The 26,504-nt window shown below is 39.1% G+C and overlaps 1 protein-coding gene across 2 annotated transcripts; it reads right to left on the minus strand.

The window, feature by feature from the left end:
- Positions 1–1,010: 1,010 nt before the first annotated feature.
- Positions 1,011–10,298, minus strand: LOC110920049 (mitogen-activated protein kinase kinase kinase NPK1). Of its 2 annotated transcripts, XR_002581636.2 has the most exons (18): positions 9,829–10,298; positions 9,716–9,757; positions 8,683–8,748; positions 8,495–8,605; positions 8,341–8,421; positions 8,185–8,262; positions 8,015–8,097; positions 6,052–6,133; positions 5,510–5,610; positions 5,298–5,337; positions 5,152–5,208; positions 5,016–5,065; positions 4,521–4,698; positions 4,214–4,423; positions 3,191–3,495; positions 3,037–3,104; positions 1,322–1,563; positions 1,011–1,179 (listed from the first exon to the last, which is right to left on the minus strand). XR_002581636.2 is itself a non-coding variant. In XM_022164291.2 (17 exons), the coding sequence occupies exons 1-17, from the start codon at positions 10,126–10,128 to the stop codon at positions 1,478–1,480; spliced, it is 1,938 nt and encodes a 645-aa protein (XP_022019983.1). In that variant the 5' UTR covers positions 10,129–10,298; the 3' UTR covers positions 1,239–1,477. The 2 variants fall into 2 exon arrangements, 1 of the variants encoding a protein (XP_022019983.1); XM_022164291.2 differs by lacking the exon at positions 1,011–1,179 and having other exon boundaries at positions 1,239–1,563.
- Between the last annotated feature and the right edge of the window lie 16,206 nt (positions 10,299–26,504).

Raw genomic sequence — 26,504 nt, forward strand, 5'->3', positions numbered from 1 at the left:
TTGAAAAAACCCGGTTCCGGGTTCAGGTTGAAACCGGGTACTCGTAAAACCCGGGTTGAAAACGGGTATAAAAAAACCCGGTTCCAGATTCGGGTTTTATAACAGAAATGCATACCCAACCCCTACCCTATGGGTAGGGTCGGGTTCGGGTATAAAAAACCCGGGTTTTATAATACCCGGTTCCGGGTTTTATTTTCGGGTCCGGGTTCGAGTTTTTTTGCGCACCACTCAACCCCCCAGTTCAGGCAGCCCAATAAGGAACTGAAGCACGCCGAAAGAAGCGCCGAAGGATATAAGCACGAAGAAGAGGCATAGAGGTCATGAAGATTGTTTAAGCAAATTGGTTATTTTTCTCTCATCTTAAATTCTAATCTTAAATTCTAATCTGATTCCCATCTCCTTTTGATTGTTCCGGTTTCTATATTGTCTTCTATCCATTGTAATCCTTACAATTATTCATATAATCAAGCTGTTTAGTGCCTAATTTGATTAATACTTGGTTGTGTTTAGATCACTTCACAACATTTTGTGCAACCACTGAGACACTGACGGCTGACCATCCAAAACTGACTTGTAGTCTGACATTCTATCTAATTATTGTTGAGATTTTCTTCTTTCACATAGACTAAACTTTTTTTAAGTCTTCTTCACATCAATTTTACTACATACAATATCAAGTACATTATTATAAAACTGCTTACGCTTCATGGAAAATAAAAGCTACATATATTATTGGTTATTGACTAAAGTTATTTATAGAGTTCTATGTTAATTATTCATGTTCAACTTTTGTACTCCTAAAGCTTTTCACTTAAATAGCTATAGCGTATGGAGCTAAATCTAAGCCTAACTCAAAACATTTTGATCATTAAATTTTACACTTGAGCGTAACAACAATTACCTTAAAATTAAAATCATATAATCTAAATCGCATGTGATAAGTGCATGTCCCTTTTCAGGTTGTTTTAGATATTCTTTTAGAAGTTCAATTGCAAACAAAAATTGCTTAAAACCCATAAGGGTAGTTATATGTTCATAAAGGTAGCTTCTTCGAGTCGTCCAGGAATGTTGCTAAAGGATTATCATAATGTATACCACCATATAGCTCGTACATGATTACCATAAAAGCTTCAACCGCCCTTCTAAAGGTTATAGCAATATATGTCTGAACTCTGAATTCTAACAAAAATCAAATAATATTTACTTTATGAAATTTGAATGTGTGAAATTACAGTAAATAAACCAAACAAAAAGGACAAGTGCGAAGTGAATTATATTGATATTTATTATACAAATCACAATCAAAATATTAAAACCATACCGGGAAATGAAGTAGCTTTCATTTTCAAACAACCTTGAAAATGCTTATTCACCTTCAAACCCATTGTAAGTTACACTCTACTAATAGCTTGTTGCAAATGCAAGCATGGTGGTGCCGCTGGTGGTGGTGGTATACAATCAAAAAGTAACCGCCTGCTCAATTTCCTGGAGATGCAAATCTTGTCCGTCGGTTTGACCCTCTGTCTATCGGTGATCCTGTCTTTCCCCCAACACGCATCATTTCTACATATCACACCATAAAAAATGCCAAAACAAAATAACCTTAGACTTGTTAAAATCATAGCTGGCAGATTAGCAGGCTGGGTCAACACAAGCAAATCTTTTGGAATGGGTTGAGCTGACTTGAAACACTTGTTATCCAAAATTATTATATATTTTCTGAAATTAGTTGGCATGTCATATACTCTAACACAGAATCTAAATCTTTATATAAAAAGATTTAAGAGACTAAATGTTCGACCACTTTGACCCGTCTCCTTTTTTAAAATGGTTTATAAACTCCTATTCACAATTTACCAAAATGTTAGCATTCATTCCGAAAACTCTAAATAGGAAACTGTGCACCTCTTAAGTTTAGTGGTCAATTATATAACCCACAGGTAAATCTGGTTTATGTTGAATCTCAGACAGGCAAGTAAGGAATAACTAAAAAATCTGCTATACTAAAAACAAGTCAAACAGATCAAAATCCGCCCAAAATAATCTATCATCTTTGTAGTTAAAGAAGAGCCAGGTGAACACCTAGAAGCACAGACGAGGCAAGCCCTAAGCCCTAGGCACCTCGAACATACGCAAGGTGATCTCCCCTCCGGGTTACAATACCAGATTGAACCACCTGAACCGGTACAAATAATGGAACAGACCAGCCATGATTCTCTTCGCCACATGCCAAGCAAATGGTTAGAGTTCTTGTTTTGACTTTACTCCCCTTTAGACCACACGGTGTGGGCGTGGAAGCCAGTCCACACCAAGCTGACCCCCCGTGTCTGGTGTGGAGCACGGCGTTGTGGTTGGGGCTTGAGGATCTCCACCGGCGTGGGGGCAAATGTGTGGGTGAGGTGGCGGTGTTTCATTGGTGGGTTGGTTTTGATTGGTTAATTTTTTTTTATAAAAACGTCACTTTCCACGCCCCATCCCACTCCACCCTTTTTTGCACCGCGCCACTTTTCTGACGCGTGTTAACGTGGTGTCCACATGTTGCATAACGTCCCTCTTTCAAACCCCTCCACACCGTATAGTCTTATAGCCAGCCATCAGTCCCAAATTTCTTTTTAATTTTGGACTTTGATTTAAAAGATATTTATATCAAGATTTTATTATATTTGTAGAATGGTATTAAATATCAAGGTTTTATTATATTTGTAGAATCGTATTAATATATTTTTTGCACCTATATGATACACAAGCTTTGTGAGCCTTGCACATTTGACTACGTAGGTTAAGATGCATATAAACATCCAAAATCATTGTCTAAAAAACCCTGAATATTATTGTGGTAATATTGTTTTCTGATCATTTTTGCAACATTAAATAGTTGTAAACTAAAAAAAATAACAAAAAGTTGTTTCGGGTCAACCGTTACCCAACACCAGCCTGAATTGGCCTAGTTTGAACCAGCTGACCAGCCTATGTGGTCATACTAATGTCAACTTAGAAGGCCCTAAACAGAAAACTTTATAGCATCAAAATTTATACCTCGTTTTCTCTCAAGCTCTTGGTCGAGCTCCTCCTTCCACTTTCTTTGTACTTCAGAAAAGTTCACACTGCAAATAGCACATCTAACTTGAGCAACCTATACACACAAGTCTGAAAAAAAAAAAAAAAAAACAAGAGCCATATATGAACTAACTTGGGACTGCATGCTTCCTGTTGAGTATCAGGCCCAGTGATATCATTACACTGTGGTGAAGAAAGGTCCATAGGACTATGAATGTTCTCTTCACCACTAACAATAGATGTGCGCCTACTTCCACTCCCGGGGCTTGCATTACTTGCCACGTCAACTGCTTTACCAAGTGGAGACCTGCTTTTGGGGGGCAGTTTCAAGTAATTTGGACTACTTCCATTATCAACATCGCTCATTGAGCATGGAAGGACTACACTGTTGTAGAACTCTTCATACAAAGGCGTTTGAAGCCTTTTTAGTTCTAATGCCTGTATAGATAAAACCATGCAAAAGTGTTGCAACCTCTTAAGTCAATTACATACTTCATTCCATTTATTGCTGAAATTTTGAGGTAACAAACAGGTCATGCCGCATGTGGGTTGATATAAGTACATAACAGGTCAAAAAGGGTCTGCGTCAAACGGATCGGGTTGGGTTGGGTTAACCGTAAACCCTAACACTTTTTGTCCATTTTCATAAAAAATATACAAAAGTAATACATTAAAGAAAAGTGCAAACATCATAAGAGAGCAAAATATACTTTTGACGCTGGTCCATTTTCGTAGTTAAAGTTATATTTTGTTCCTTCCTGGTAATTAAATAAGTTTCTTTTCCCTATCTGGCTATTAAACTCTGTTCTCAACACACCCAAATTACCAAAGTGGGCTTTTAACTAATTAAAAAAATAAAAATAAAAAACGCACTTGTAATTACTAAAGTGGATCAAAAAGTTTTAATTACCAAAATGATCCACCGAAGTATATGGTTAATATAAAGCATCTGCCCCAAATAAAACAATATTATTACAACAGCAATCCAGTTCAAATAAATCAATTTAGAAGGTTGTATGATTGAAAAATATACTTTCGGGCAACATATAACCTATTTGACCACCCGTTCAACTCGTTTGAAGACCAATATCAATGTAATCATGGATAAAACTGGTCGAATATCCACCTCTATGAAAAAGTAATGTTAAACCAATACCTTTTCATCCAGAAAAGCTCTTATTTTAGATTCAGTATGCTCATCATAGTCCTCAGAGAGGGATCGGCCAAGTTGAAATGAAGTACAGCTGTCAGGAGATATGTTCATGTTACTGACAAGTTCATCAGACCGCTGTTCGCCATCCAAGGTTGCTTGTCCTTTCAGTACATAGGTCTCATCAACAGAAGGCTCTTCCATAGGGTTGAAACTCTAATTCACCAAAGGTATATGTAAACAAACTTGGTTCCTCAAGATCCAGTGTCAATGGTAATTTATAAATGTTAAAGAAAATGAAAGAAATGTCCACCTTAAAGTCATTAAGCATTGAAACAGATCTCAACTTTACTCCATCCTCCGTAAAATCATTGCCATCTACCTGACGCATGCTATTATCGTTGTCTTCTGCCACCCATTCTTTACAATTCCCAGAATTTACAGTAGAGATGTTGAGAGTACCCAGATTACATACATCAAGCGAACCTCGGCTGGTTATCAATGAATAAGAAAAATAATAAATTAATGCTGCATGAAATCATCATCCTCCTTACTTTCAGAAGTAGACAACTTGCTATCTTACTCCCTCACTATCAAATAAAAAGCTAAAATTACTATGTGGGATATCAGAGTTACAACATCTTCCTTTTTTACTAAAATTTCAATCCAAAAATAATTTTGTGCACTGACAATACCTTAGATATTACATGTGTGTGGTGTACCCAGTCAAACATTGCATTTATTGTTTATATTGAGATGCACGTAATATATACATAAAAAAGTGACACTAATATGCAATTATACTCACGAGTGATCCAAAACGTCTGTGCAAGAAGATGAAAGAGCTTCAACACTTTCCTGGACCCAATAAATTAACATGAAATGGAATGATGGATGAAAGGTTATTCAAGAAATTGCAGATGAAAAATGCGTCAACAACGAACCGTTGTAGGAGTACCAACAAGAGAATGTTGCTGAGATTTCCCTGTCACAAAAGGATGCTGCAAGAAAAAAAAAAAAAAAAAAAAGCAGAAACGTTGACAAAAGCTGAGGGAACAGAAACTTAAAGAAAAATTAAAATTAAAATCACCTGCAGCAAATCAGAAGCAGAAGGCCTCAACTCAGGTTCTCTGAAATATAACAAATTTAGTATAACTAGAAACAAATAAATAAAATGACAAAAAAGAAAAAAGATAATAATCATAACATTATTATAAAATATCTATACAACAGAAATACTGACACTGTTTCATCTCAAAAGAACTGAATTATAAGCCATACAAAATGATTAGATGTACATACTTGTGTAGACATTTCAGCAGTAAATCCTGTGCCTCAAAAGAAAGCTGGTCAGGAATAGGAGGATGAGACTTGGTAGTGCCAATATAAAAGAGAGCCGCAACCTGATATGAAAATGAAGTTATCACATCGTATATACATACAGACCAATAACCATAACCTACAAATAAGTAGATGCGAAAAATGGGTAGGTAGGGCAGGCTCATAGGTCAGATGAGTTTTTAGGGTGGACCAAAATGAATTGGGTCGGGTTGGGCTGAATCGCAAACAAGTTTTTATTCTTTTCCTTGTATATTATAAATAATGTGCTAAACATGATTAGAAAACTATTTATCATAAAATTAAAGATCCAAACATTTTATAACAAAGTGATTAAAAAAACTTCATGTATTTGAATACCTTCCGATTGACTTCAACCCGTTTGACTCGTTAGAGATAACAATACCTCAAATTGACCCATTTCTATATTAATGGGTTTAAATTGCCACATCAAATATAATTATTCAAATCTGGGACAGAATTATAAAAGGTAATATAAACAGTACCTCCTGATAGTGTTGGCTCCAAGGAGGCTTTCCTGTAGCCATCTCAATAACCGTACACCCAACACTCCATATGTCAGCAGAACTAAGAAAATAATAGATGAGAGAAAGAATGAGACAACCAGCATAAAATGGATTACTTTAGAAGAGCACAATTCAGTAATGCATAGAAGGTAGAAAACATATAAACAGTTAAGTGTTATACAGAATAAGAAGTTAGAGGCATCAGGTTAACAAACTCAAAACAATAAACAGATAAAGAGAAGTTATGAGTTAAATTGTATCTGATTGTAGTAAAAGTGATCGGATGCATGACTGTAACTAAGATTTAATTTGACTGGTAAAGAACAACAAGAATATACACACACACATATGTAGGTGTTTGTATGCATATGCATGACTGTATGCATTATATGTGTGTATAGATACATGTATATAGCATACAACGAAGTCAAACACTTGGACTGTTGCACAAAGATGAGCCGAAGCCTAAGCACCTCAGATATAAGCAAGACAGTCTACTTTCTCTAGAAGTGACAGAGGCGCACACCTCACGCGCGTAGGCTTGGTACCTGGACAGCTACAGAGGATGTTTGTAATTTCTTCCAAACCCCTATTATCCTTTCTTTTATGATATTAGCGGTCCTCTACTCCTCATTTCTTTTTCTTTTATGCCAACATCAGTTCGCACCTACTCTTCTACACAGAACACCTATAAGGATGAATCTTGTTATATTTGAGCCCTCCTTTTTTCTTGTTGGACTTTCTTATTCCTTGATTAGGCTTTAGGGCATGTATTCTATGTTTGTACAGTATGGTGGTGAGAATTCAGATTTTAGACAATTTCTTAGACCAATTACTATTGCTTACTTGTTTTATGATCTGCAATTCTGCACAAAAACTGATTTTGTGTAAAGTGTTATTACTTGTACACTTCTGATATTAATTGGAATATTGCAGTTGTTAATCATATTAGCTTTTATCAGGGAATAGTGATAATTTTATATGCCTACTGTGATTTTTTTATTACTGCACTTTCATTTATCTTGGATAAATGAAAGTGCAGTAATAAAAAAAAAATCACAGTAGGCATATAAAATTATCACTATTCCCCGATATAAAATTTATCTTGGAAACGCCCCGCTTACGCCTTATGGTATGCGCATATAATGTATATATGTGTGGGCCCTCGGGGGGGGGGGGGGGGGGGGGGTGAAAGTGCACTAATTTTAATGTTATTTTACTAATTTCGTAAAAATAACGTTAAAAAGCGAGGGACGGTTAATCATGCATCACGTGGTGGCGTTGATAGCCAAAAGACAAGGGGGTACATGCACTAATCGGCTTTTGTCCCAATTGTTGAGTGTTATGTTCCTTATGTCCAAGGCTTGATACAAAACTACTATCGAGCCGGGGGTCTCACTGGAAGTCTGGAAGCAACCTCTCTATTCCTATGGGATAGAGGTAAGGTTGTCTACATCTTACCCTCCTCATACCCTACCTTAGCTTTGCTATTGGTGGCATTTACTGAGTATGATGATGATGATGATGACGACTTTCATTTATCTTGGACATGTGCTTTTTTGCGCCTAGATGACAGGGCGAATTTGACTACTATGTGTATGTATGTATATGTGTGTGTATATGCTTGTATGTATGTGTATTATAAAACAAAGCTAAGTTCTAGTTTTGCTCAATAAGAAAATGAGCTTGATGTGACTTGTAACGACAAATAAACAGTCTACTCATGGCCCAAGATGCTATAACTAGTAACATAGAAACATCTAGTAAAATGAAAAAAAAAACATGTAGCTTTACTGTAGATAAACCATGTATGCTATAACTAATAGTATAAAACTTCAGTGCGCCAATATTGATTTACTTAAAATAGTATTTAGTAGAGCATGGTGAGAAATAGTAAAAATGAAAAACACAGTTGTAAGATGGTAAAATTGATTGTACTTACAAGCTATGGCCAGTCTGGAGTATAACTTCAGGAGCCATCCAATATGGTGTTCCCTTCATTGACTTTGCCCCTGACCCATTAGCCTGACCAAAACATACTTCTAAATCAAATAACCTACTTAGCTATGATAATATATCGATTAAAAAAATTGGGGCAGGTGGTGGGCTTACAAGCTCAACAACTTGCTTTGATGCACCAAAATCTGCTAGTTTGATGCAACCTTTATTGTCGACCAGAATGTTCGCCCCCTGAACGTAAAAGAATATTATACGTCATTACATTATGATGAACTGAAAAAGATAAAAATAAAAAGACCAAAAGTGCACCTTAATATCTCTGTGCATAATGCCATTCTTGTGCAAGTAATCAAGACCCAATAACAGTTGTTTCGTGTACATTCTTATGACCTGCATGGAAAAAAAACAGATAATATATCGCATAAAAAGAATAACTGAAAGAACAAAAACTGAATTTACATACTGCTTCCGGAAAGGGTCCAAATTTTCCTAAAAGAGATGATATGGATCCTCCAGGAACAAACTCCAGAAGAATATTTAAAGTTTGCTCTTCGCGTACTGTTCCAAGATATCTCTGAAGTGCCACAAAGTAACAATGTTAGTTTAGAAAATAACGTCCATTTCCTAACAGCTAAATGAGATTCAACTTACAACAATGTTTGGATGAGACAGATTCTTCAGAAGCTTTACTTCTTCTTCAAGTTCCCGTATGTGAACCTACTTGTAAAACTCAATGAGCTGAATAAACACCAAAACTTGACTCTAATAACTTAATGTAAACGACAAAAGAAAGCGAACAGCAATTGCGATAATCACTAATTTAGTTGATAAGTAAATCCAAAGTATTTACTCTACCAAACTTATGAACATATACAAATGCAGAAAGAGGAGATGAAAGACACAAGGTTATGATTGAAACAAATTAAATCATAACAATTAATATCTTTCCTGAACAAATTCAATGTAGAAAACATCACAATGAGTCTGCTTCAGGGAGGATGAAAAGCACAATTATGATCATTGATCAGAACCCCAAACATTTACGGTCTACCAATAAAAACTTAATATGCAGTTAATATCGGTGATACATCGGTGATATCGGTCCCCTAGTAAAATATCGGTCAAAATATCGGTACCGACAATATCGGAGATATTGACCGATATATCACCGATATTTGACCGATAAAACCGATATATCACTGAATTATCAGTGTTAAATTGCTATATATATAAATTCTGCATTATATTAAAATTACCGATATCCCACCGATATCTCACCAAGATAACCTATATCTCAAATATCGGTCCTTGACCGATATCCGATATTTTACAGCATTAATTGCATAGCATATATGCACCCATTTCCATGGACCATCACATTGACATTTTGCCATTCCCATTTATATGAAGTTCTCTTTTGCATGGATCTTATGAACAAACACAATAACTACCAACTGACCACACAAAAACCAAAAACAGTCAAACAAACTCACATCAAAGACTAATGATGATCATATAAGTAACTAGCTCTCACCTCCTTAATTATCCATCCATCTCAAAGTAGAAATCAAAGTACCATTAGTATTGTTCGGTATACAACTTCAGCTAACTAACCATTCATATGCTTGTAAGTTAATGTTAAGTTCCATTACATCTACTTAACATAATCTGAAATAAAACAAACCTGAGTCTTTTCTTTCGAATCGCTATTCGCAGCAATAGAAACCTGAAACAAGTCAACCACAAACAATCAAGTTCAAACCACAAAATGACAAAACTCTATAATCAAAATCAAACCTGTTTAACGGCCAAAAGCTCTCCAGAATCGAGATTCATTCCCATATACACCTGACCAAACGCCCCGCACCCGATCAATTCACCTCTCCGCCACCGAATAACAGGCACCTGCTCATCAATATTATTCTCCTTGTTCACCTTCGGCGGTGACGGAATGATCGATACCGCTCTACTGAAAACCCTAGACTTGCGAATACATGAATTGATTTTGTCAACTAGGGTTCCGGGATCGCCGCCGCCGCCGCCGTCCGGTGAACGGAAAACGAGAGATCGACGGACTGATCCGAACATGTCATTCATTTGATTGACGTGGTGGTTGATTTGTATTGGATTGTGGTGAAATTAGGGTTTATAGGTTCATCTGAAAGTTGCAGTGAAGAACAGTAGTTGGATAGAGAGAGAGTGTGGGGGAAGGAGGGAAAGGGAGATAGTAATTCGTTTTTTTCAAAAAAACTTTGCCGACTATTTTGGTCAATTTTTGTCTATGACTTTTTTGAAATGTACCACCATGTTGTGTGATGATAGCCATGATTTGGGGATCTTGAGGTCATGCCACTAAGATTATTTTTTTGATAAGAGTTAAATGCTATTTTAGTCTTGGTAGTAGGGTTGTAAACAAACAGAACGTTCAGCGAACAGCTCGTTAATTGTTTGTTTCTGTTCGTTCAATTGCTTAACGAACGAACACAAACAAAAAATTTCATTCGATTAGCTTAGCGAACAAACACGAAGAAAGGTTTTGTTCGTTCGACTGAGTTCGTGAATGTTCGTTATATGTTCGGTTACGTTTGTTCATGTTCGTTCGGTTACGTTCGTTCGTGTTTTTTGATTATATTAAAAAATAATAAATAATAAACCTTTTATGTAAACACATTGAAAAGTTGAACCCCTATTTTTTCTAAGTTAGCTAAAATTTGGACATTCAAGATAGTTTTTTGGGTAATTATGTCTAAGTTAGTTAAACTTGTTTCATCCTTTGGTGGTTGTAGTAGACTTCTTCTGTTTTGATTTATCATTTGATGATTGTATTTAACTACTTATGCCCAATGTTTAAGTTTAATAATGGTTTTTTTTTTCAAGTTAGATGTTTGTTTACGTTCGTGTTTATTCGTTTGCGTTCAAGACCAGTGTTCACAAACTGTTCGCGAACAACTGAATATCCTTAACGAACGAACACGAACATAAACTTATGTTCGGTATGCGTTCGTGAACAGTTCGCGAACATATTAATTTCCTTAACGAACGAACACGAACATGACCTTGTTCGTGTTCGTTCGGTTCAATTACAACCCTACTCGGTAGTTTGGTCATTTTACCAGTTTAGTCTTAAGGTTTGAAAAATTGACACTTTAGTCTAAATAGTTTCAAATGTTGTCATTTTAGTACATTGGGTTAAATTCATCCATTTTTTTGTTAACGAGAAGGGAAATCCGGTCATTTTATATGGCCGAATTGCCCTTCTAGTTAATAGAATTACATATAAAATGACCGTATTGCACTTCTCATTAACAGAAAAAAAATGGATGAAGTTAACCTAGTAGACTAAAATGACAACATTTGAAACTATTTGGACTAAAATAACAATGTTTCAAACTTTTAGACTAAACTAGCAAAATAACCTAAACCACAGAGACTAAAATAACGTTTAACTCTTTTTATAATGTACTCCATCTTAAAAATGTTTTAGACATTCAGGAGGTAAAATATATAGAAATAAAAGCATAATAAGTATTGCAAACAAGTAAAATTTAGCCAAAAAAAAAAAAAAAAAAAAGCCTTTGACAGCATTGTCAATAAAAGCTTTTGATTACCTTGTATTTTTATTGAAGGGGCATAATTAGAGCAAAATATGCAATTTGATGATTAGCGTAACATCTTTTAGTTTTGTAAGACGAGTGAAGAAACACGTAACTAATTTTAGGTTTATTAGTTTGGTTTATGTTTCAACCATAAGGGTTAATCTTCTTAATCCTTCCTGAGTTGAGCTGTGATCCTTCCTGCAAAATAATCAACACCTCGTTAAGAGGGGAATATGGGGGGTTTCCCTCTTAACCACTCTCTGGCGTGAGAATAAGTACTTGTTTTGAGGAAATAAGTGTGTATTAAGAGTGAGAGAATATAGAGCAGAATGAATCAACCTGTGTATGAAGGTCCCTATTTATAGCCGGAGTAGTGTAGAAGGAGATGGGCTGATGGTCCTTGGGCCTGGAGACAATAACAAGGAATATCCGTCTTGTCTCTTCTATGACGACCGTTAGTGCTTCTAGAAGATCTTCGGTGCTGGCGCACCTTGATTGGAGCCACGTGTTCGGGTTGTCGTCCTTGTAGTCTCTCTAACATCAGCAGGTGAGTGGAGATCATGGGGAAGTTGTCGCTGCTCCCTGCTTGGTGCCACGTAGGCGTCCTTGTGTATTTTTTGTCTCCAGCACGATTGTTGATCGTGGAGCATGATAGAATACAGCATGTTGGACGCTTATTGGCTTACTCCTCTGCCACCCGTACCTTTCGTGCTTCCTTGAATGATCCTGCGTCGCTACCCTCGTGCGGCCTTTGGCGCGTGTCCAGTCAGCCGGTGCGAGGTCTAGGGCTTGAGGACTTTCATTCCGGATGCTAAGTGTATAATCTGAGCTTTATCCTTACTTGGGCATCACGCGCGGCTTAGTGTAACACCCCGTGTTACGAAAGTCAAAGTCAAAGTCAAAGTCAAGATTAAAGTCAAAGGAAGAAAGATTGCTAATTGCGATCTGTCACTCTTTGCTTAATTACTTATTTGACTTCTTCGACTTGTAACCGAATCTTTTATTTTATCGCTTTAGTTGTATTATGTGGAGTATCTATTAATAATCGATGTTTAATCGATGTTTATCGCATGTTTTATCGCTTTATTGCTAATCGCATCGCAATCGCGCTCGCACCTGGATTGGTAGATTCTGAATATTGTTTTACGTGTGTGTGTCACTTGTGCATATTTACTGTATGTTTGTGGTGATTAATCGAAACGCAATCGCAACTCTATCGGAACGCAATTTAATCGAAAACGCTAAACGCAAGATAGAATCATCCTAATTAACTGATGAGTGTATGTTAGATATAGTATTAATTGTGATTATCAATCTATCGCATCGTAACGCTAAACGCGGGAAGCGAAACGCCGAAATTCAAACTAGTTGGACACTCGATCGAATGGGCAACCGATCGACTGGCCATCCGATCGAATAGCCATCCGATCAGTGCCATCCTATTCGACACTTTCCATCCTATCCGACACTTATGCACTTTCCCTTTTTTGGCAACCTATAAATACCCTCCTGTCACATCATTTGTGATGTGACAGCTCTCTCACTCGACCAGCTCGCTCAAGGCCTTCTTTCTCTCGATTTCTCGCGATTCTTGTAAGTTTTCAACCTAAATCTTGTACTTCTATGATCTACATACACTTCTTCATCATTTTCACCTTTGAATCTCAACTTTTAACCGTGAAATCAACGGATTTGAGGTGTTCTAGGGTGATGTCATCATGGAGTTCTTATGAACTTCAAGTCTTGACCTCATTCCACTAAGAATAACTCAGATCTGAAGGATTTCCACAGGATTACACATGATTTTCACATAGATCTAAACTTTTCCATGGTTAAAGGATTGAAAGATAGTTTTCTAACTTTCTTTCAACTCTTTTACACTAAATGCACTCAAAACCGATAGAATCGGAGCTCATTCAGACCTTCTACTCCTCTCTAGTGATGTGTCGGTTTGAGATCTGGATCCTATCAACGAGACAACCGATCTCGGGATAAACATGAACAACCGTCAAGGAACAGTCAACTGGTCGGATTAGGGTGGTTTCTGTTACAGCTGCCGCTCCTCTCCAGACAGTTCCTACTCAACCGCAGCCTCAACATCGCCAAGTAGCGGCACCGGTTACCCATGCACCGCCGGCCAAGCGTTGATACACTGGTCCTCACCCGATTTGCCCTACTTATACCTATCACCACCCAGCGGGAATCGCTTGCAGATACTGTTACATTGCAACATCTACGACCACTTCACCGCCAACTGTCGTACAGGTCCACGCCAAGCTCCAACTCAAGGTCAAGCTCCTGCTCAACAAGCTCTACTTCCTGCTCCTCAAGGCTAACAAGCGGCTCCTGCACCCGCGATCCACGCTAGAGCTTGCTTTGCGTGTGGTGATCCCAACCACTTCGCAAACATGTGCCCGAATCGAGTGGTGAAGCAAGAGCCACAACAGCAGCAACCCCAGCAATAGCAACAGTAGCAGCAGCAGTAGCCAGCAGCCCGCGGACGTACCTTCAACATCAATGTCCGCCAAGCTCAAGCCGATAACAACGTGGTTAATGGTACGTTCCTTATGAATGGTATATATGCTTCGTGTTTATTTGATACCGGAGCCGATAACTGTTTTGTGTCGTTAGAATTCGAAAAGCTACTTAGTCATAAGCGCGCCCATCTCCCCTCGTCATTTGATGTTGAAGTTGCCACCGGAAGAATCGTCGCTGTTAATTATGTTCTTCTTTATTGTACTCTCGAACTCAACAATCACATCTTTCCTATCGACCTTATTCCGATGCAGCTCGGTAGTTTCGATATCGTAGTAGGCATGGATTTTCTTCGTGAGAATCGTGCTAAAATTGTTTGTTTCGATAAGATGATTTGCTTCTCGCTCGCTAATGGTGATCTATTATGTATCTATGGTGAAGTCGCTTCGAAGAAACTCCAACTCATGTCATGTATTCAAGCGAGCAAGTATCTCCGCAAGTAATACAGAGCTTTCTTGGCAAACATTTTAGTAGCGGAGGAGGAAAAGAAAGGAAAGACGCTAGTGAAAAATGTCCCTGTTGTTTGCGAGTTTCCAGACGTATTTCCTGATGATCTACCTGGTTTTCCCCCGAGCCGTGAAATTGATTTTCGTATCGACCTCATTCCTGTAGCCAAACCTGTTGCTAAATCTCCTTATCACCTCGCTCCGTCCAAAATGCGCGAACTCTCGAGTCAACTCCAGGAATTACTTGACAAAGGCTTCATTCGCCCTAGCACCTCTCCTTGGGCCGCACCAGTCATTTTCGTCAAAAAGAAGGATGAGTCGTTCCGGATGTGCATCGACTATAGGGAGTTGAATAAGCTGACGATCAAGAATCGCTACCCCTGCCTCGAATCGATGATTTGTTTGATCAATTGCAAGGTGCTTCATGTTTTTCGAAGATCGATTTACGCTCAGGTTATCACCAGTTACGCATTCAGAAGGAAGATATTCCGAAAACCGCATTCCGAACCCGCTATGGCCATTATGAATTCGTCGTAATGCCCTTTGGTTTAACCAATGCACCTGCGGTATTCATGGATTTAATGAACCGTGTTTGCAAACCATTTCTTGACCGCTTCGTCATCGTGTTCATTGATGATATCCTTATCTATTCGAAGTCGAAAACCGAACACGCGCAGCATCTATGTTTGGTTCTCGAGTTACTCCAGGGGAATCGACTCTATGCCAAGTTCTCCAAGTGCGAATTTTGGCTAGAGGAGGTTCAATTCCTCGGTTACATCGTCAATAGTCAATGTATTCACGTCGACCCCACAAAGATCGAAGCCATTAAGAGTTGGGTTACTCCAAAATCACCATCCGATGTTTGTTCGTTCCTCGGATTGTCGGGCTATTACCGTCGATTCATCGCTGACTTCTCAAAAATCGTTGTCCCGCTTACTTCATTGACGCATAAAGACAAGCCTTTTGTTTGGGGAAGTGAACAAGAGACTGCCTTTCAAACTCTCAAGCATATGCTCTGCAATGCTCCCGTTCTCGCTTTACCCGATGGAAACGATGACTTTATTGTCTATTGCGATGCCTCGAACCTTGGACTTGGTTGTGTTCTCATGCAACGGGACAAGGTTATCGCTTACTCGTCTCGTCAGCTCAAGATCCACGAAAAGAACTATACAACCCACGACCTCGAGCTAGGCGTAGTTATTTTTACGTTGAAAATTTGGCGATACTACCTTTACGGTACCAAGTGTACGGTCTTCACCGACCATAGGAGCCTACAACACATCTTCAGTCAAAAAGAACTGAATATGCGCCAACGCCGATGGGTAGAACTTCTCAACGATTACGACTGTGAGATCCGTTATCATCCTGGCAAAGCAAATGTCGTTGCCGACGCCCTCAGCAGACGAAGCTATTTGCATAGCGTTCGTAATATTCACGCCCAGCATCATCTCGAAACCCTCATCGGTGACGCTCAGCATGCTTGTTTTTACTGAACACACCTGAAGAAGGAAAGGATTTATCATAATGGCGAGCATCTAGTGAATAAATCGAATGGGATATTCCATTATCTGGACCGAATTAGGATTCCCAAACGCACTAATTTGCGAGTCATGATATTCCATTCATCCTGGTGCCGACAAGATGTACCACGACCTTCGTCAATGGTATTGGTGGCCTGGAATGAAGAAGGATATCGCAATCTATGTTTCGAAGAGCCTGACTTGCTCGAAAGTCAAGGCCGAACAACAAAGACCATCTGGCTTGCTTGTGCAACCCGAGATCCTAATGTGGAAATGGGAAAGCATAGCCATGGACTTTATCACGAAACTCCCGCGTACAACCTCAGGTCACGATAGCATTTGGGTTATCGTTGACCGATTGACTAAATCCGCTCATTTCCTGCCGAGACGAGAAGACTTTAAGGTGGAAAAATTAGCCCGAATCTACACCGATGAGATCATTTGTCGACACGGTACGCCTCATGACATCATCTTTGACCGCGATGGTCGGTTTACCTCGCGTCTTTGGGAAACGTTTCAATCTGCTCTCGGTACTACGCTTAATCTAAGTATCGCTTTCCATCCCCAAACCGACGGTCAGACTGAAAGAATAATTCGTACTCTTAAAGACATGCTTCGCTCGTGTGTCATAGATTTCGGTGGTAATTGGGACGCACACTTACCTTTAGTCGAATTCTCATACAATAACAGTTATCATTCTAGCATATAAATGGCACCATTTGAGGCATTATACGGAAGAAAATGTCGATCGCCGATTGTGTGGCATGAGATCGGAGATGCGCAGCTAACCGGTCCCGAGCTACTGCAAGAAACGACTGACAAGATCCTCCAAATTCGAGATAATCTGTTGAAAGCTCGAAGTCGTTAGAAAAGTTACGCCAATAGACGCCGCAAGCCCCTTGAATTTGACGTTGGCGATCACGTACTCCTAAAGGTATCACCTTGGAAGGGTGTGATAAGATTCGGCAGGAAATGGAAGCTCGCGCCTCGATATGTTGGACCCTTTAAGATTCTGGAAAGGATCGGAAAAGTGGCTTACAAACTCGAAATATCGGAGGAACTTAGCAACATCCACCCGACTTTCCATGTGTCGAACCTCAGAAAGTGCCTAGCCGAGCAAGATTTACAAGTTATACTAGAGGATCTCCAAGTGGACGAAACATTACACTTCTTGGAGAAGCCTATCGAGATCATGGACCGAGAGACCAAGAAGCTCAGGCGCTCACGCATTCCCATTGTGAAGGTTCGCTGGGAAGGCAAACGAGACGTAGAGTTCACCTGGGAACTCGAAAGTGACATGAAGGCGAAGTACCCGCAGTTGTTTGTTACGGGTTCAGCCTAATTTCAGGACGAAATTCCCTTAAGAGGGGGAGGCTGTAACACCCCGTGTTACGAAAGTCAAAGTCTAAGTCAAGATTGAAGTCAAAGGAAGAAAAGATTGCAAGTTGCAATCTGTCACTCTTTGCTTAATTACTGATTTGACTTCTTTGACTTGTAACCGAATCTTTTATTTTATCGCTTTAGTTGTATTATGTGGAGTATCTGTTAATAATCAATGTTTAATCGATGTTTGTCGCATGTTTTATTGCTTTATCGCTTTATCGCTAATCGCAACCCAATCGCGCTCGCACCTGGATTGGTAGATTCTGAATATTGTTTTACGTGTGTGTGTTACTTATGTGTTACTTGTTTATGTTTGTGGTGATTAATCGAAACGCAATCGCAACTCTATCGCAACGCAATTTAATCACAAACGCTAAACGCAAGAAAGAATCATCCTAATTAACTGATGATTGTATGTTAGATATAGTATTTGTGTGATTATTATCAATCTATCGCATCGCAACGCTCAACGCGTGAAACGAAACGCCGAAACTCAAACTCGTCGGACACTCGATCGAATGGGCAACCGATCGAATGGCCATCCGATCGGATAGCCATCCGATCAGTGCCATCCTATTCGTCACTTGCCATCCTATATGACACTTATGCACTTTCCCTTTTTGGCAACCTATAAATACCCTCTTGTCACATCATTTGTGATGTGACAGCTCTCTCACTCGACCAGCTCGCTCAAGGCCTTCTTTCTCTCGATTTCTCGCGATTCTTGTAAGTTTTCAATCTAAATCTTGTACTTCTATGATCTACACACAGTTCTTCATCATTTTCACCTTTGAATCTCAACTTTTAACCGTGAAATCAACAGATTTGAGGTGTTCTAGGGTGATGTCATCATGGAGTTCTTATGAACTTCAAGTCTTGACCTCATTCCACCAAGAATAACTCAGATCTAAATGATTTCCACAAGATTACACATGATTTTCGCATAGATCTAAACTTTTCTATGGTTAAAGCGATTGAAAGATGGTTTTCTAACTTTTTTCAACTCTTTTACACTCAATGCACTCAAAACCGATAGAATCGGAGCTTATTAAGACCTTCTACTCCTCTCTAGTGATGTGTCGGTTTGAGATCTGGATCCTATCGACGAGACAACCGATCTCGGGATAAACATGAACAACCGTCAAGGAACAGTCAACTGGTCGGATTAGGGTGGTTCCTGTTCGATCGAACGACTTGGGACTTGCCGCGGTTCCGTTGTTTAGCACGTTATCACATCATCTTGATCAAACTGCAAAACTTTCAAAAATAATCAAGTCCACGACGATCAGGTCCGTTGGGACTGTGACATCTGTGCTTGTAATCATTGTAAACAATTCAGTTATCAATGAAATAAAGTTATTTGATCCCAAATGTTTGTTTGTTTATGTTTGACATTTTTCATGTTTTGGTTTTTATTCAATTTCAAACTCTATATCGCTTTCTGGAGAATTATACGCAAACTGGTGCGTAAACGTAATCAGTTTAACACGAAAAATACTCCGGAACATCAATTTATGCTTAACATACCTTAAATAACCTTTACATAACTTAGAAATAAGTTTTAAAGGCTTTGGTATGGCAAAATCAAGTTTATTCGCTTACAGGGACTAAATTTGACAAACTGCAAAAGTATGCCGATTTGTACTGTAACGGACATTCCGGAACATGATCATAAGTTAAACACACCCTAAATATCCGTTACATAGCTTAGAAATAGGCTATGAGGGGTTCGGTGTGCTAAAATAAACTTTATGCTCATTCAGGGACTAAAAGCGTCAAAAAGTACACAAGTTTGCATTTTCGTGCATAACTTACGTTCTGAATACATCCGGACATCCAAAAATTTATGTAAGCATTAAAATATTTTATTTTAGTGTTTGGCATAAGAAAAATCCATTCGTCGCGCAATTTGGATCGTTTTTCGCGTTCGTGCGCATTTAGTCGTAATTAAGCGAATATCGCGATCGTACGACCAGACGAACCGACATCCGGCATATTTTTGAGCATGTTTCATGTCCACAATGTTTAGGCATCATTGTAGGCCCTTAAAGTTGGCTTAAGGGGCCATAAAAGTGTCGGAAATGAGCTAAAACAACTGCAGGGACCATTTCTGTAAAAATGAAAGTTTTTGCTGAACTGTGCAGCCCAAGTGGGCCGCGTAGACTGCTACTGGGACTTACGCGGGCCGCGAGAATCTCCCAGATCTGCACAGATCTGTTTTTCCAGCTGTTAACAGCTGCTCCAACCAATTTTACCATGTGCAAATGGTTTTTACAATACCATGGGCTCATACTAGGGGCTCCCATGGTTTTAGAATACAAAGGGTGCACATGTACGGCCTAGATCGAAGCACGTTTTACGATGAACGATCTTAACGGTTATGCGAAATCTATAAATACCCCCCACCCCATTTGCTCAAACCCACTTGATTTTTCTGAGATTTCTCTAAGTTAAAGTGTTAACCACTTTATACCTGAGAATACTTGGAAAATCAAACTTGCGTGGACCCTTCGTAAGTATTCCTTCGTTCTTTTTATGCGTTTTTAGCTTAAAAGTCAAACTGTGTTTGACTTTCTGCATTGACCAGTTTATGGTCAACGCGAAGTTCATTTGAACTTCATAACGTGAGCGTAATCACAATGGTTATAGTCCCTAATGACTATACCTACTGATTACCACGTTATCTAGGCTTAGTGACGAGTCGTAGTTTCGGCCAAAATGCATGTTCTTGCGTATTTTGTAACCAAACTACTTTTGGGTATCAAGACCCCTTGTCTTGACACCAAACCTAGTTTTAAACCTCGTTAAGCATGTTTTAACATGTTTAACTCGTCACTTTTAGATTCGTGCTTATATAGGGTCGTAAGGTAAGAGATCTAAACAATCGCTTATACTTTCGAACCGACCCATTTGGTCGCTCATTAGGATCCGACCAAACACATTAGGTGACCATAGTTGTATAGGGAATAACCTTCCGAGGTTATACCTTATGGTCACGTCGTTTAGTTAGTTATATGATAGGTAGTTTATATGCCTTAGGAAAATGACCAAAACGCCCTTTTTGCGCCAATATTCATTTTAAGCATATGTGACATAACTTTTGACATCTAAACTGATTTAGCAACAACATTAAACACGTTAAGGCATATTTTACTTGTCATAGGACTAGTTAGGCGGTCCGAACGCGTTTTACGCGAACGACGCGTTAAAGTAGCATAAGCTACCTAAACGAGCCGTAATGGGTCGAAAGCACTTAGGATAAGTTTCATTTTAGTATGTAGGCTTTGTTAAACCATAATACATGAGCTCTTACACTCATTTGGTTTACGAACCATTCATGCTACCCGATCCTCCAAATAGGTCCGTTTATTAACGTAGTTACCTATATTAGGTGTCGTTTGATTCCGTGATCTTCTAGAATTGCTTGGTGGTTATCCTAGGACTTCTAAGCAATCTCAAGTGAGTACATAGTCCCCTCTTTTACTGTTTTTCAAACATTTTGGGGTGAAACACATGTGCCTACTTGTTACTTTCGTGCTTTTCCATGTTTTCACATCATATGCTTGCTATGTTCATTAGTACAATTATAGTACATGATTTCATTATGTTTTGCTATGTATGTTTACTTAGCATGCTAGCACATTGTTTTACATCACTTCTTCTCTTGCTATGTATGTTAACTTAGCATACTTAGTACATTGTTTTACATTACATTTCTGCTATGTATGTTCACTGAGCATGCTAGCACATTGATTTACATGACTTTTCTGCTTTATATGTTAACTTAGCATACATAGTACATTGTTTTTACATAACGTGTTTATATTTGGTATGACATTTGGTTTGTGCAACTGGACTAAAGTACGTTCATTAACATTAGCTACGCCGCTCGGTAGTAAGTAGTGGTACCATAGGACTTGACAACTCCCATTCCTGACATCCTAGGTTTGCTTGGATGAAAGGAATGACTGAATCCGAAAACATTTTGATAACCTTTACTCTAAGGTTATCCTACAGTCTCAAGGCTTGAATGTATGCGTTTAACTTACCGCATAAGTGTTTGTATCAGTAAAACATGCATTTACTTTGCAAAACATGACTTTTTGATTTATTCAAAACACTTTGTTTTGTACATTTTTACTGTTGGTTTAAGTAGTTACTTTTTACTTACCATACATGACATTTGTTTACACATTATATGATTTACATTTGGACTTGGCTTACACATAAACATGACTATTGGTTTGAACATTACAATTTGGTGGTTTGTTTGAGTGATTTAAGTAACGAGGCGTGTGTAATATGATACAAGCATGGTGGATACGCAGCTGGTACTTCCTATATATAAGCGCTTGTATGGTATTACATATCGCAGCGTCATTTAAATCATTTCAGTTTAGACATATTACACATACATCATATCTTCACTAAATCATTGTATTACAAATTACTTAATTTATACAAACTCATTTTACTTGGTAATTCATTAACCATACACTATTTTTTTATATATACATATCATCTGATTTTATCGCTTTTCAAATGATTTCTAAAAGAAAAACACTTAATAAGATTCATGACTAATTCTTATTAAACATTTTTCTTTAAACCTAAGTCATGAATCCTGTTTTTATAAAACCTATGTATCTCACAGGCATTTTTATGCTGACGTACCTATTTTCACATGTGTTTTCAGGAGCTGTTGCATAGGATGATCGTGACACACTAGGGCGGACCTGTGCCTTAGTGACTTAAAAATGAAGCTAGAACTAGTTTAAATTTTGTTATGTACTCTTGTTTTCTTTCGTTTAAGACAATGTAACTTTCATGTTTGAATAATAAAACATAACTTTGAATGCCATGGTTGTGAAACAATAATTCTGTTACAACACTCCCCGATGTTTCCGCCACGATTTGATGTTTTACGTGGTCGGGGTGTGACAGAAGAGTTGGTATTAGAGCCAATGGTTATAGGGAATTAGGTTATTAGTAATGCTTTGACCTAGACTATAACCTTTCTAGGACCCTAACACAAGTTATCTTGTTTAGATTTTAAAACATGCACTTCACCTATCCTTAGGTGATTGCGAAAACAACAACCCAGTTTTCCGAAATGATTTTTTTAAAAATCAATCATCTGTTTTTAAATGATTTATTATATGGTTTTGAACCCTTTTGATTTTTCAAAATGATTTTTGAAAATTTAATCATCCGCTTTAGAATGTTTCTTTTGGCCTTGTGCCTTTCAAATTTTCAAAATCTCGTCAAAGTTTTGGGTTCTAAATATTGTGAACACGTGCAAACTGGAAGAGTGAATGCATGTACCCTGGGTTTTCTATCTAAGGCTAGAGTGTTCGTACAAATCCACATAATTGGACCAGTCACTCTTACCTAGAAACTCTTGGGGTGAGTGTTCACTTATAGGCGAGCATGTCTTCGCGATACATTATTTTTGACCCATTTACTTTGATTAGGCACTGTGTGTCGTTTGTTTGCTTTGTGATAACAAACGAATGACCACCATCTTTGCCTTTCTTAATTTTTATTCATCTCATTCTTTTCATCTAATCATCTCACTCGTTTCCTCTCATGTTTCCTCTTTTAGAATGCCTCCTCGACGAGAAAATCCGCTATCTAATGCCGAAATGACAGATATCATGGCGCAGCATATGGCTGCAGTACTCCCAAACATTATAGCTCAAGTGAACCAAGCCAACAATAACCAAAATGCTCCATGCAATTTCAAGAGTTTTAATTCGGCTAAGCCACTCAAGTTTAGTGGTTCTGAAGGAGCAACTGAGCTCCTTCAATGGTTCGAGAGCATTGAGAGTACATTTCATCACGTTCTGTGTCCTAAGAATCGGAAAGTCGAGTTTGCTTCAAGTGTGTTTCAGAAGAGGGCTCTTACATGGTGGAACGGGGTTATGAGAGATCGTGGTGCTGAGGTTGCTTTAGCACAAACATGGGCTGAACTTAGGGCTTTTATGATGAGGGAGTTTTGTCCTCGTCATGAACTGCGAGCTTTAGAAAGAGAGTTTGATGACTTGAAACAAGATAGTGGCGACCACCGGGCTTACACTGATAGGTATGAGGAGCTGAGTTTGTTATGCCCAACAATGGTTACCCCACTCGAGAAGGCTATCGAGAGGTATATTGATGGCTTGCCTGACTTTGTACAAGACATCGTTACTGGTAGTAACCCTACCACAGTCCGTCAGGCGATCGAGTTAGCAGCGACGTTGACTGAGTCGCGGGTCCGGAAGGGTAAGCTGCATAGAAAGGGTGACAAGGGTAAGAAACAGGCGTCTGATAAAAGTGAAAGCAAGAAGGGTAAGAACAAAAAAGGTAAGGAATCAGGTTCCTCGAAGGGTTCTAGGAAGCGTAAGGCTTCCCAAAACTTCGCCGTTACTGCACAGGCTAACCAAGCTGCACCAAATCAGCCTGCGCAACCACTTGCCAAGAAACCTTATCTTGGCAATGCACCTTTGTGCAACAGTTGTAACGGTCATCATCAGCCACACCTCCAATGTCGTCATTGCACTAACTGTGGAAGATCTGGTCATCTTGCTGCCACATGCCGCATTCCTGCCAATCAGAATCGAGCAGTTCAGAACCCGGCTCAACAAGTTGCTCAGCCTCCTGCTCAGCAACAGGCTCAGGCTGCACGACCTCACTACCCACCCGGTTCTTGTTATAACTATGGGGATCTGACCCACTATCGAAACTAGTGTCCAAGACTGGTTAATGCAAATCAAAATCAGGCTCCGGCTCGAGGTCGAGTTTTTAACATGAATGCACATGAGGCGCAAGCAGACAATGAAGTGGTCAATGGTACGTTCTTTGTTAATAATCAACCTGCATCTGTTCTTTTCGATTCAGGTGCCGATAAGAGTTTTGTGTCGTTATCTTTTGAGCCATTGCTTCGCGTGTCTAGAACGAAACTAGGAAAGCCTTTGACAGTAGAAGTTTCTAGTGGTGATCCCGTTGTTCTCGATTCCGTCCTTCGTAACTGCCAGTTGAACCTTAACAACCATCTTTTTCCTATCGACCTCACGCCAATGCAACTTGGGAGTTTCGACATTATTGTGGGTATGGATTGGTTAGCCAAGCATCACGCAGAGGTAGTTTGTTTTGAGAAGATTGTTCGTGTTCCGCTTTCGACATGTGAGATCCTACAGGTTCGTGGTGAAAAACCTGCTAGTAGCCTCAAGCTCATGTCTTGTTTTCAAGCTCGGAAGTATCTGCGAAAGAACTATGTGGCCTTCTTGGCACATGTTGTAGCAGATAAAGGCAAAGGTAAGTCTATTCAAGATATCCCTGTTGTTCGGGATTATCCGGAGTTGTTTCCTAAAGAGTTACCTGGTTTATCCCTAGCACGCCAAGTTGAGTTCCGTATCGATCTCGTGCCTGGTGCAAATCCCATTGCCAGATCTGCATATCGTCTTGGACCGTCTGAGATGCAAGAGTTGTCTAAGCAGCTTCAGGAGCTTTCTGACAAAGGTTTTATTCGTCCTAGCTTTTCACCTTGGGGTGCTCCCGTTCTTTTTGTCAAGAAGAAGGATGGATCTTTCAGAATGTGCATCGGTTACCGTGAGCTTAATAAGCTTACCATCAAGAATCGATATCCCCTACCTCGCATTGATGATCTCTTTGATCAGCACAGGGTGCTACTTGTTTTGATTGATCTACGTTCTGGGTATCATCAAATTCGTGTGCATGAAGAAGATATTCCCAAGACAGCATTCCGCGCTCGCTATGGGCATTATGAGTTCACAGTTATGCCATTCGGTTTGACTAATGCTCCTGCTGTTTTCATGGACTTGATGAATAGGGTCTGCAAGCCTTATTTGGACAAGTTCATCATCGTTTTCATTGATGACATCCTGATATATTCAAAGACGCAAGCTGATCACGAGCAACATCTTCGTCTTACTCTGGAACTCCTAAAGAAAGAGCAATTTTTCGCCAAATTCTCCAAGTGTGAATTTTAGCTTAAGGAAGTTCAATTTTTAGGACATATCGTCAACGAACAAGGTATTCATGTAGATCCCTCCAAGATCAGTGTGATTAAGGATTGGGATACGCCTACTACTCCTACTGAGGTTCGTTCTTTTCTTGGTCTGGCGGGTTATTACCGCCGCTTCATCGAAAACTTCTCAAAGATTGCAGTTCCCCTAACTGCTCTAACTCAGAAGAACAAACCCTTTGAATGGGAATTAAGCAAGAAGAAGCGTTTCAGACCTTGAAACAGAAACTTTGTGATGTGCGTATTCTGACTTTGCCTGAGGGCAATGATGATTTCGTTGTATATTGTGATGCATCGAATTTTGGGTCTTGGCTGTGTTCTGATGCAAAGGAACAAAGTCATAGCCTACGCATCAAGACAGTTGAAGGTGCATGAGAAGAACTACACCACTCATGATCTTGAGTTAGGTGTAGTCATTTTCGCTCTCAAAATCTGGAGACACTATTTGTATGGTGCAAAATGTGTGGTTTTCACTGACCACAAGAGTCTTCAGCATATCTTTAATCAAAAAGAACTCAACATGAGGCAATGACGTTGGGTTAAACTTCTAAACGACTATGACTGCGAAATTCCCTACCATCCTGGTAAGGCGAATGTCGTGGCTGACGCTTTGAGTCGTAAAGAACGTGTCAAGCTTCATTGTGTTTGTGTTCAATCTGATATTCAAGCTCGATCCGATATCCAAACCCACATTTCTCAGGCTCAACATGCTTGTGTTTCGCAAGGTTTGATGGGTAAGGAATTACCCTATCACATTAAGCCTGATCTTGTTCTGAAGGACGATGGATCGTATTATTTCATGGACCGTTTGTGGGTCCCAAGCCTAGATGATCTCCGCACTTTGCTTATGGATGAAGCTCATAAATCTCGTTATTCTATTCTGTTGGATCTGAGTTTCCTTTTGATTGTACTTTTGTTTGTAAAATAAGATGGAAATGAATGAGTGTGCAGCGGAAATTAAGATGAA

Source organism: Helianthus annuus, chromosome 11, assembly GCF_002127325.2.
Source record: "Helianthus annuus cultivar XRQ/B chromosome 11, HanXRQr2.0-SUNRISE, whole genome shotgun sequence".
In the NCBI taxonomy this organism is placed as follows: Eukaryota; Viridiplantae; Streptophyta; class Magnoliopsida; order Asterales; family Asteraceae; genus Helianthus; species Helianthus annuus.

Bases quoted from the DNA above. Each gene is read 5' to 3' on its own strand.
- LOC110920049 (XM_022164291.2), bottom strand. From the start codon at position 10,128: ATGAATGACATGTTCGGATCAGTCCGTCGATCTCTCGTTTTCCGTTCA. The intron at 8,606-8,682 runs GTAAGTTGAATC...GTGGCACTTCAG, and splicing joins TGTCTCATCCAAACATTGTT to AGATATCTTGGAACAGTACG. The intron at 5,338-5,509 runs GTATGTACATCT...GTTATATTTCAG, and splicing joins CTGCTGAAATGTCTACACAA to AGAACCTGAGTTGAGGCCTT.